The sequence below is a fragment of the Engystomops pustulosus genome, chromosome 1, assembly GCF_040894005.1.
Source record: "Engystomops pustulosus chromosome 1, aEngPut4.maternal, whole genome shotgun sequence".
Taxonomy (NCBI): domain Eukaryota; kingdom Metazoa; phylum Chordata; class Amphibia; order Anura; family Leptodactylidae; genus Engystomops; species Engystomops pustulosus.
Genome location: NC_092411.1, coordinates 197132663 through 197145332, shown reverse-complemented (window position 1 = coordinate 197145332; position 12670 = coordinate 197132663). Strand labels below are relative to the sequence as shown.

At 43.3% G+C, this 12670-nt stretch overlaps 1 protein-coding gene across 1 annotated transcript in view; it reads left to right on the top strand.

Moving 5' to 3' along the window:
• Positions 1-1664: 1664 nt before the first annotated feature.
• Positions 1665-12670, top strand: part of FAM13A (family with sequence similarity 13 member A) — a 161615-nt gene continuing 150609 nt past the window's right edge. Inside the window, exon 1 of the mRNA XM_072117632.1 lies at positions 1665-1811. Within this exon, the coding sequence (XP_071973733.1) occupies positions 1776-1811 (36 nt within the window). The 5' untranslated portion in view covers positions 1665-1775. The remainder of the gene's footprint in view (positions 1812-12670) is intronic.

Genomic DNA, 12670 nt, shown 5'->3' with positions numbered 1-12670 from the left:
AGAGAAACGCATGCGATCGGCTTAACAATCGCATGCGTTTCCCTGGAAACGCATGTGCGCTCGCGCCGAGGACCTCCCCCTGTGCGCTAGCGTCGCGTTATGATGGACGCCTAGCGGTACATGTGACCGCGGCCTAAGGGTGAAGACACACGTGGCGTTTTTAGGCCGTTTTTGGTTAGTGCGTTTTCAGATCGTAAAAAACGCATGTGTTAAAAAACGCATGCCTTTTTGACAGGTTTGACCAATTATCTTAATTCAAACTGGTCAAAAACGCATGCGTTTTCAAAAAACGCGTTTTTCAACGCATGCGTTTTTTAAGATCTGAAAACGCACTAAATAAAAACGGCCTAAGGCTGGATTCACACGACCGGTGCCCGCCGTACCGTAGCACGGTGGAGGAGGAGGGGGAGAGCGCTGCTCATCCTGCCCCTCTCCATAGGGATATATGGCGCACGGCGCCGTATGCCCTGAAAAAATAGGACATGTCCTATTTTTTCACGGGGCACGGAGCAGTACAGTGCCGCACATGTGCGGCACCCTACCGCTCCCGTAGGGCGCCGCTCGCCCATTGCCGTCTATGGGGGATGTATATCGGCCTTGCGGTAGTGTGAATGCAGCCTAAGGCCGGCGCCACACGTGGCGCTTTGTCTGCGTTTGCAAACGCAAACCTGTCAAAAACGCATGCGTTTTTAACGATCTGAAAACGCACTTAGTAAAAACGGCCCAAAAAAACGCCATGTGTGTCTTCACCCTAAGGCCGGCGCCACACAGGGCGCTTTGTCTGCGCTTGCAAACGCAAATGCAGACAAAGTCGCGCCCCCGGGAAATGGAAACGCCTGCGATCGGGAACGAGCCGCCGGTGTTTTGCGTAAGGCCGGGGCCCCACAGGGAACTTTCTGTTTCACAACATCCCTCACGAAAAGTACCTGATAGCCAGCACTCCTAGTGTCCCAGAGCATGATTGTGTATTACACAATGATAAGCACCAGTTTTGTTACCACTGCTCCAGTGCCATCCAATTTTTACCATCTTAGTGCGACCCGCTAGCACTGTGTTTACAAATGTGGGGACGGGCCGCATGCGACCGGCGGCTCGTTCCCGATCGCAGGCGTTTCCATAGAAACGCCGATGCGATCGGGCCGAGGCCCGCCCCGGTGGGCGCGACTTTGTCTGCGTTTGCAAGCGCAGACAAAGCGCCCTGTGTGGCGCCGGCCTAAGGCCGCGGTCACACGTACCGCTAGACGTCCGTTCATAATGCGACGCTAGCGCACAGGGGGAAGTCCTCGGCCCGAACGCACATGCGTTTCCAGAGAAACGCATGCGGCCCGTCCCCACATTTGTAAACACAGTGCTAGCGGGTGGCACTAAGATGGTAAAAAACCTGGTGCTTATCATTGTGTAATACACAATCATGCTCTGGGACACTAGGAGTGCTGGCTATCAGGTACTTTTCGTGAGGGATGTTGTGAAACAGATAGGAGCAGTGGTGATCATATGCTAGAATAAAACGCACGTGTCACTGATACATACAGTAGTCGGTGGAGCGTGTCGCAGTACGCGCGGTCTATTATTTGAACAGCCTGCAATGTACGCTGCTTGCGTTGTAATGGGACGTAGCAGCGAGCGCAGACAGACTACTGTGTACGGCACTAGCTGACGTAAGCGACTACTGTGAATGGCGCTGGAATGGCTGCGCACGTGTGGCGTGTTTACAAACACTGTGGTGGGAGTGTCGGGACTAGCGCTCTCACGGAGGACCGGGCCCTTCTCCCAGCATGCTGGGCGCTATATGTGGCGGCGGGCTGCCTCAGGTACGTGCGCTCTGCTGTCCTGTGAGTAGTCCGTGTGGAAAGGGCTCTTTTAGTGTCACCATTACAGCCTGGCGTTGTTGTGGTCGTCTACCTCTAGTAACCATACAATATGATGAGTGGCTGGCGGAAACGCAGGATTGATTAACCATAAAGCTACAGGGGGAGAAAATAACAAAAACTATAATATAATCAATATTACAGTATGATGCACATTATGGATGCCATAATAAACACAACAAATTATACATGTACAAGTGGGCTGGGCGAAGTGCCTATGTAATGATGTGTACATATTCACACAAGACAAGACAAGACAACCAATACCAGCCTCCACATCTTCCCAAGGGTAGTACCCTCCTCTTTACCAGTGAATTGTATGGCACATATTGTCTGACACCAGAGAAATCTCTTCATTGTGTTCTACTTTTAGGAAGATTTCCAGAATCCTTCAATTTGTGCTGTGAGCTTTTGTGGTAAAGCACCTAGCTAATTGGTTTGGCTGAGCATGCATGTGTCTTCAAAGGATGAAGAGAAGGTCTCTGGCAGAGATATCTTTGGTATCTTCCTAGAGAACAAAGGATTAGGTATTATACAACTGCTCTAATGTGTATTGGGGTGTGAGTGATGGTACACATGCCCTTGATGAAGTTTTAGGGCACGGTCACACGATGCATTTTGGTAGTGTTTTCATTGTGTTTTGAAATGCATTACAGCAGCTGTGATGAGGTGATTTGCCCAATTACATTACTATTAACATTTGTGTTTACAAAATACAATGTAAACATGATGTTAACACATGCTTTAACAAAGTGTAAATGCATTAACATATGTGTTAACATTGCATTTACACTGCAAATGTTAACAGTAATGTAATTAGGCACAGCACCTCAGCTGTTGTAATGCGCTTCAACACGCAATGAAAACACAACCAAAACGCACTGGGGGACATTTACATAAAGTGTCGGTGTCTGCATTGGCTTTGTTACCGACCTGCTCTCGGTAAGAAGATACACATTTAATATTGTGTAGCTGTGCAGAGACATTTCTGGCGCCGAGACCATTCTCTGTCCCTGGCACCAAAATCTGTCCCGAGAACCAGAAATGTGTCCAACAGTCAGAGAACAGGTAACAGTGCAATAGCATTGTTTTGTGTCCCTGCTAGACCAAATTTCTTTTGGTCTACTTTACGCCAGTTTACAGCGTCCAAAAATGGCTGTGAGGGTGCGTTCACACGTTGCAGTTAAAACTGCATCGCAATCAGCTTTGAGGTGGTATTAGGTGCAGTTTTGTCAATTGAACAGGTGAAAGACATGAACTGAACGAGTGAATTTGATTTTGAAGGGGAAACCTGCTGCACAAATGTCATTCACTCGTTCAGTTCAAGTCTTTCACCTGTTCAATTGACAAAACTGCACCTAAAACCACCTCAAAGATGATTGGGATGCAGTTTTAACTGCAACGTGTGAACGCACCCTGACACATATTAATTGTGTCTGAGTTTCCACTCCGCCAAATCCACGCCCCTTTTCAGAGAAGAGTCAGAGCAGGTGGAAAAAGTCATTTTTTTCTGTCCCCGACAGCTAATAAATAGGTAGGAGAGCAGAAGATGCGGTGAAAGCGCCACAAAACTGGCGGAAACACCATAGTAAATGTCCCCCAATGTGTGACTGCGGCCTTAGACCACATTCACACTGAAAGCAAATCAGCGGACCCGATGTTTCCACCTGGGTTTGGCCCGCGTGACCAGGATACATTGGACAACCCAGCAAACTGATGCTACTATCCTTGGCTATGTTATAGAGAAAAAAAGATTTGGTTCTGCTCACCTCCCTAATCGGCGGTGTCCTGTGGTAGCTGATGCAGGGAGATCCGTGTGGGAGCAGCAAGGTAACTGAGCCCAAAATCCAGCATCCAGGCAAAGAAAGGCATAAATATAAAATCCAGTACACGCAGTCCCCGGGTTACATACAAGATAGGGTCTGTAGGTTTGTTCTTAAGTTGAATTTGTATGTAAGTCGGAACTGTATATTTTTTCATTGTAATCCCAGACAGAACTTTTTTGGACTCTGTTATAATTGGATTTTAAAAATGTTGGATTGTCATAAGAATCAATATTAACACTAAAGCTTCATTACAGACGCCTGTGATAACTGTTACAGCTGATCATTATAGCCTAGGTCCTAGGACTAAAGTACAATAAATTACCAATATCCAGAGGTCCGTTTGTAACCAGGGGTCGTATGTAAGTCGAGTATTCTTAAGTAGGGGACCGGCTGTACTTATATTTATAAATTTTCCTTTGGATTTTGTGCTCAGTTATCTGGCTGTGGTTGGCCTGGCAAAACCTGTGTTTGGGAGTTATTCTATCCCTAGTGGTGTGGTTGCACAGGGGAGTGCCACAGCCGATTTCATCTGCGGTTCTATGGAAACGCATGCAATTGGTAACTAGCATCGGTGCTATAGCACTATTCTTTAAATGCAAGACGCCGGGTGCTGGTTACCGATTGTGTGTGTTTCCATAGAAACATCTATTTGATCTGGCTGTGGCACGCCGTCAAACCCCACCACCCTCCATCCTTGATTCAGTTTTTAAATGGAATTTAAAAAAAACCTTAGCGTTTTATAATGCTATTCAAGTGCGACATGTGAATGCGGTTTTAGTTATGACCGTAGCTTTATCAGTTTTATTGTCTGTATTATTTGATCTGGTCTGCAGTCTCAGCAGGTCCGAGTGTGGCACAGCTTGGAAAATGTCAGGTCAAACTCCCAAGACTGAATAATTTATTGTGGTAATTTGTGGTAGAAGACATGAGAGAGCTTTGCAGTTCATCAGTAGTTTTAACAGAAATTTCAGACTTGACTTTTCTTGCATAGATCAGATTGTAAGTCTTAAGGGTGCGGTCACGCGTATCTTTAAGGCTGGTGCCACACTCACTGCTTTGTCTGCGTTTCAAAATGCAGACAAAGCCGCACCCACCGAAGCGAGCCGCAGCCCGATTGCATCGGCGTTTCTATGGAAACGCCTGCGATCGGGAACGATCCACGGATGTTTTGCATTAAATTAATGCAAAACACTGGTGGGTGTGGCTTTGTTTGCGTTTTCAAACGCAAAGCGGCGTGTGTGGCACCAGCCTAAGTGAAAAGCATGTGATGGGTAACCAATCGCATGCATTTGACTGGAAATGCATATTCCATCAGGCTGAGCCCAGCCCCCAAGCATTAGTTTGCATTTGTAAATGCAGCGGTAGTGGTATGGGTGACCGCACCCTTAGGGTGATGCCACACATGGCGTTTTTGGGCCATTTTTGTCCATTTTTAAGTGTGCAAATTCGGAAAACCTGACAAAAAAAGCATGCGTTTTTTATGATCTGAAACCGCACTAACTAAAAACGCCCCAAAAACTCCCTAAAACCCCATGTGTGGCATCACCCTTAGGGTGGTGGCACACATGCCATTTTGGCTGCAATTACAAACGCAGACCAAGCCGCACACACCGGGACGAGCCACGGCCCGATCACATCGGCGGTTCTGTGGAAACGCCTGCGATCGGGAATGAGCTGCCGGTGTTTTGCGGTCCTCCCCGGTAGGTGCGACTTGGTCTGTGTTTGTAAACGCAGCCCGAACGGCACGTGTGCCACCACCCTAAGGCTGGTGCCACACATAGCGCTTTGTCTGCGCTTGCAAGCGCAGACAAAGCTGCGCCCCCCGGGGCGGGCCCCGGCCCGATCGCATCGGCGTTAATTTAACGCAAAACACCGGCGGCTCGTTCCCGATCGCCGGTCGGGGCATCCTTGTACTAGAAATTGGGTATCAAGCTTTGTGGAGTTTTTCGTCATTTAATACTTTGTGATGGTTTAATTTTTGGCCAAAATTAATATATTGTATAAAAAAATTACAGTTTTTAAATTACACCTCCATTTTGTATTTTACCCCTTTGAATCATCTAAAGGGTGACACACTTCTTAACTCCTTCCCGCTCCGCCGCTGAGTTGATGCCGGCCCAGCTCTGGATTGCTTTTAACCTGTTAAATTTCACGATCAGTGCAACTGGGGCATTTAAACTGCCTTCCAGGGGTCTTTCCCCCACGATAACCCCAGCCCCCCACCCCGCGCGCACTGTCTACGGGAGGCACCAATCGTTGCTATGGCAGCCCTCCGATCAGGACCCCAGAGCTGAAAGATGGCACAGATGATTGCTTGTTCATGTCCCATGGTGAAAACGGTGAAAAAGTAAAAAAAAACTCTTATTCAATAAAAAATAAAGCAATAAATCAATAAAAATGCCCATAAGCCCCATAAAATATTAAGAGACCTATAACACAAAAAAGTCTAAATCATAACACAAACCCTACGTATATAGTATCACCACGTCTGTATCAACCTGTAGAATAAAATAATTATTGAACCCGCACAATGAACGCCATAAAAAAATGCAATAAAAAGTGATCAAAAATACATATGTTCTCTAGAATGATATTGTTGCAAAGTACAACATGTACCGTAAAAAACAAGCCATCAAACAGCTCTGTAGCCAAAAAAGTAAAAATGTTATGCCACTTGGAAGACGGCGATGCAAAGGTTATAGATTTGTCCCCACATTAGGGTTTTATTTGGCAAATTTAGTAAAACATAAGAAAAAATATTCAAGTCTGATATACCCGTAATCAAATCAACCCATAGAATAAAGATAACATGATTATTAGGCTATACGGGGAACACGAACAAAAAAGTAAAAAATCCAGTACAGAATTGATGCTTTTCTACTCCGGCCCTCAAAAAATAGTTCCTAAATTTCCAACAATGGGGGTACCAACCCCAAAATGGTAACACTGGAAAAAGCATCTCATCCCGCAAAAAAAATGTCATGCCGCATTGCATAGAGCCGGCAGCGATACATACATGCGCAATACATGCGCTGCTGCCGGCGATTCTTACAGGTCCCTGACTGATAGAGGTGTGAAGGGGGTGTGTCGGCCGCCCCCCTCATGAATACGGCCGACTGTTGGGGACCTGTACGACGATCCGACCTCTTATTTGGTAAGAGGTAGAATCGATTAAAACTAGGTTTACACACACACATTTTAATAAAAATTGAATAAATATAAAGGGGCTGGGGGCAGGATTAGGGAGAACAAATTTGGTGGGGGTATTTTTCGGGGGTGACAGGTCCTCTTTAAAGGAAATTTTTTTTTTTTGAACATTACATTTTTATTCATTTTCCAGGAATAGTACATATAGATGTCATAATACATGACTTATAAAAAGTGTTTTCTGATTTACCATTATGCAGTGTTACAGGAAATATCAATGTAACAACATAAAAATAAGAACAAAGAATAACCAAGAGAACTGTAACTTGGCAACAAGAATGATTGTTCAGACGTCGTAATAGTGACGTAATTATATAATAGTGACATATTATATGTTGAGCTTAAAGGGAACCTGTCACCAGGAGACCCATTTTTAGCACTCCCCCAGTCCCCACAGAGCATAGTACATACACTGTCAAAGTGTTTTTGTATAAAAAAAAAAATAGGTTTTACAGAAAAAAAGATATGTTATATAGTACCTTTCATTAGCATCTGCTGTGTGACTAGGCAGTTGCCTTTTGGGAGGGTCTGGTAAGGAGCAGTCCCCCCCCCACCCTTGGGAAACATGTGTCCTTTTCAAATATATGAATAACTCCCCACACTCGGGATTGGCTGTAGAGGAGCAGGGGGCGTCGCTAAACCCAGTGATGGGTGTTTTCATATATTTGAAAAGGTCACATGGAGAAGCTGTTCCCCAAGGGTGGGGGGGGGGGAAACTGCTCCTTTCCATCCCCTCCCAAAAGGCAACTGCCTAGTCACACAGCAGATGCTAATGAAAGGTACAATATAACATATCTTTTTTTCTGTAAAACCAATTTTTAATACAAAAACACTTTGGCAGTGTATGTACTATGCTCTGTGGGGACTGGGGGAGTGCTAAAAATAGGTCTCCTGGTGACAGGTTCCCTTTAACCATATGTCCCAGTTGTTTAGGAAGTTAGGAATCTTGTGTAGGCAGTGAGCGATACTTTTTTCATATAAACAGTTTTCATTTATTGAACTAATAACTTCTGCAAGAGGCGGAGGGTTTGGGTCTTTCCAATATTTGGCTATTTTAATTCTGGCTGCGATTAAGACATGAGAGATGAGTTAGATGAGTATACGGGAAATTATCCATGTCTATAAAGAAGAGGGCTTGAAGCACTGATATCTTTATTGGAAAAGGCTTATTTTAGAAAGCAAAGCGTCAATGGCTTCCCAAAATTTCTTTGTGACTACAGTTCCACCATATATGTAGCATATCAGCATTGTCACTGTGACAACGGCAGCATGTTTGAGTGCTGTTTGGGTAAATATGAGACAATCTGTGAGGGGTGTAGTACCAGCTGTATATTATTTTGATGGAGTTTTCTAGATGGTTAATGCACCTTGATGCTTTGGGGGGGATTCTGAATGCCAATGTCCATTGTTTTTCGCTTATTGTGTTATCCAGTCTATCAGACCATTTGTTCAGATATGTATGTATAGCCCCTGACTGTGTCTCGATTAATAGTTTATAGAAGGTTGATAACCCTTTTAGTTTGGTGTCGGGGGATAGTAAGAATTTAGTGATATCTGTGTTTTCAGCGCTGAAACTGAATTTAGCTTTGTTAAAGGAAACCTACCACTTGAAGTGACAGGTATAAGAGGGAACTACCGAGCACCAGCTCAGGGTGAGCTGGTGCCGGAGCTTATTTTTGTTAGTGTTTTAAACCGCAGTATCGCGGTTTAAAACACTTTTTAAACTTTATGGCCGAAGCTGCGGCCCGCGGCTCTCATTCACTTCCTATGTAGCCGCGTGCACGGTCGCGCGCATGGTGCGCCGAGCGCGTACCTCCCTGCGCTGAAGCAGCTTCGGCCATAAAGTTTAAAAAGTGTTTTAAACTGCTATACTGCGGTTTAAAACACTAACAAAAATAAGCTCCGGCTCCAGCTCACCCTGAGCTGGTGCTCGGTAGTTCCCTCTTATACCTGCCACTTCAAGTGGTAGGTTTCCTTAAGGGCTGCACTGATTTGCTGCTATTATAACCAGCTTGTCCCTATGACTTGTGTATTTTGAGATAGGGATTCTAGCGTTTTTAGTTCACCATTTTGTGAAATTAGGTCACCCAAGTTTCCTGTGTGTATCGATGACCAGGTTATGGGGCCGAGGTTTTGTATTCCAGCTGTTAATTGGAACGTCTTGTGGGACGTTGGTTTTTGAAGAGAGTTGTCCAAGTATCTACCATAGCGGCTATGGTGGCTAAGGGGGGGGGGGGTTTAGATTGGGAAGCGAAGATTAGCGAGCTATATAAATATGCTTTAATGTCTTTTGAATGGACTTGATTGTTTTCTATGTTGATCCAATGTTTGTTGGTGTCTGGGGTCCAAAAGAGCTTTAGCTGGTCCATTATGCTGGCCTTATAATATTGTATGATGGATGGGCACCATAGACCGCCATTTTTTATTGGTTGGCATAAAATATTGGCTTGAATGCGTGTTTTTTTGTGATTCCAGATGTAAGACCATATAAGTTTAAGAAATTTTGTAGGGTTTTCAAGGGTATTGGAATAGGTAAGTTGCAAAATAAGTACAGTATGGATGGTACTATACACATTTTGATTGTAGCTATACTCCCATACCAAGATAGACTTGATAAATTTGAACTATCTAAGTCTTTTTTTAATTTTGCTTAATAAATGTTTAATTAATATTCAACGTTCTTCTGTGTGGGTAGGTCAACTTTATACCTAGGTAAGTGATATTTGTTGTTTCCCATTGAAATTAAAATTTTGATTTGAGACCTTTAACCGTTGAGGGGTTTAGGCCCATGTTTAGCACTTGACATTTGGATGTATTTAATTTATAGTATGAAACTTGGCTCTATTTTTCGATGATTTGCATTGCAACAGGTAGAGATTTGGTGGGGTTAGAAAGGATTAGAATAGTATCGTCCGCAAAAAGGGCTATTTTGTGGTCTGTGTTTCCTATTTTAATACCTGATATCTGTGGGGCTTTCCTTATTAATTCTGCTAGGGGTTCAATGGTCATTATAAATATCAGCAGGGACAAGAGGCATCCCTGTCTAGTTTCATTAGTAATTTCTATCTTATCTGATAGGAAGCCTGATGTATAGACTTGCTCGGTAGGTTTGGAATAGAGTAGCATTATACTGTCTAATATATTACCTTTAGTCCAAATTTCTCTAGCGTTGCTTGCATGAACTTCCAATGGACCCGATCTTTAAAGGAAATCTATGATCAAAATTAAGCATGATAAACCAGGGACACTTACTCAGAGATCTAGGCACCGCGACTGTGGTAATCTGCTTATAATTGTTATGCATGGCCTCCTTCCTTCTAAAATCAACTTTTAACATTATGCTAATAATCCTGAAATGCCCCTTGGGGGGTTAACAGAGTCCCTCCTTGCTGCAGCTTCACAGGCTTATAATTTCTTGCCTGATGTAATCTCACTGCAGCACAGGATTTTTCAACTCGCAGTGGGAGGGGATCTCACTATAAGAGCCTATGAAGCTGCAGCATGGAGAGGCTTGGTTAACACACCCCAGGGAGCCCTTGGGGCACATTAGCATAATTTTAAAGTAGATTTCAGAAGGAAGGAGGCCATGGATAACAAATATGAGAAAATTACCACAGTCACAGTGTCTGGATCTATGAATAAGTACCCTAGGTTTGTCATGCTTGATGTTGATGGTAGATTTCCTTGAAGTTTTTCTTTCATGCTACATGAAATAAAGCTGCATTGTTTATGAAGTACGCAACTCTTTGATGGATAGGTCACCAATTTTATAATTCTGAAAGACCTTTTTTAAATGGATACTAACGGTCCATCCAATTTATGAAGTATTCTCTGTTATGTAATAGGATGAGTGATGGATTGTGCAGAACAATGTTCGCCCCCATGATCCCTACACTGTAGAGATAGATTTCATTTTAGTAGCTTGTTAAGTGCCCCTTTATTCCTTTCAAATAAATGTGGGAAATTGCTTTATTAGAATAATAAAAGGCTCTTGAACAATGTTCATGTGCCATATTGAAATTAGAATTACAATACACCAACGCAATGCACTAGAAATCACAGCATCTTCATGACATTTACAGGTACACATTTTTTTTTATTCTTCTGTTTAGGGTATTTTATAATATGACTATAAACTACGGTATATTAGGACGCTCAGTGATCAGGAAATGCTGCAGATTATGGTGTTATTTAAACTCCCTATTCACAAAGGAAATGGAATTGGCATGTTGCTCTATTGGCTAGAGCAATTTGTGACAAGCTGATATAGGTGTGGGGGGGGGATTTATCACAATTATCTGAGAGAAAATCTGTAGCCTATTCACTTTGCTCTCTGTGTGTAGCAGTGTGTTCTAGTGATGGGGAAATCCGGCTCTTTTTAGTGAGCTGGCTCATTGGGCTCAGCTTAATAAAGAGGTGGCTCTTTTGGCTCCTGAACTGCTCCCCATTAAATGTATTATACGAAGTCTTTGTTAAAGGGGTTTTCCCACTTCAGCAAATTAATGTTATTTTTTGTAAAATGAAAAATTATACAATTTACCAATATACTGTATCAATTCCTAATGGTTTTATAGATCTCTGCTTGCTGTGATTCCATAGGAAGCTTCTATGTTACTTCCAGTTGACAGAAATCTGACCATGGTCACACAGGTGCGCAGCTCGTTAGTATCACAGAGAGTAATCAGAGCTGTGTGATATAACGAGCTGTGCACCTGTGTGACCATGGTCAGATTTATCTCCACTGGGAATGAACAATGAAGCTTTCTATAGAAGAAGAGCAAGCAAAGATGTAGAAAACTTTGATGAACTGAAACAGAAAGTTTATTAGAAATTTGTATAAGTTTTCATTATTCAAACAATATCAATTACTTGCTGAAATGGGAATATCTCTTTAAGGGTGGAGTTAGCCCTAGAAGGGCAGGGTTAAATCAGCCATCAGCTCGAAGCTGGGTGTTAGTGTAGTGTAAGAAGTAGAGAGAGGTATGGGTCAGGGGGAGGAGGAGAGACCAAAGTAAAGGTCACATGTTGTGTCCTATTGCCTGCCCCGCCCTTCTTTAGTACAATCAGTATGGTAGTGGCAGTATGGGGGAGGAGCAGAAGAGAGGGGAGTGCATGGATTTTTTGTTCCTTTTCATTGCTAAAAAGTCGCACAGGACTAGGCATAAACATAGAAATACTGGTAGTGCAATTCCGTGCAAAGCTAGGATCATGACTTGCAGATTTTTTTAAAGTTTTAAAAAGTCACTCCAACTCGGACTTTTTATACATTATGCAACTTTTTGCAATACAAATCCCAGACACAAGTAGAAGCTAAGAACATTTATTAAAGGACCAAAGGCACTTTAGTGAATCTGATGGACAGTAAAGCTCCAAAGAAAGACATAGTATGCTCTGGTGATTCTGGAATAGTTTTAAGAGAACCTGTCACTAGGAACCGTTTTAGCTGATAGCAGGTTCCAATAGCCTGCTGTGCTGATACATTTCGAATAATTTCAGGGGGAGGCTGCCGCCTGTGTCAGTCTCCTCTCCCCTATACAGGCAGTCCCCGGGTTACATACAAGATAGGGTCTGTAGGTTTGTTCTTAAGTTGAGTTTGTATGTAAGTCGGAACCATATACATTATTATTGTAACCCCAGTCAAAAAATTTTTGGTCTCTGTGACAATTGGATTTTAAAAATGTTGGGATGTCATAAGAACCAGGATTTACAATAAAGCTTCATTGCAGACACCTGTGATAACTGTTGTAGCTGTTTATTGTAGCCTAGGAC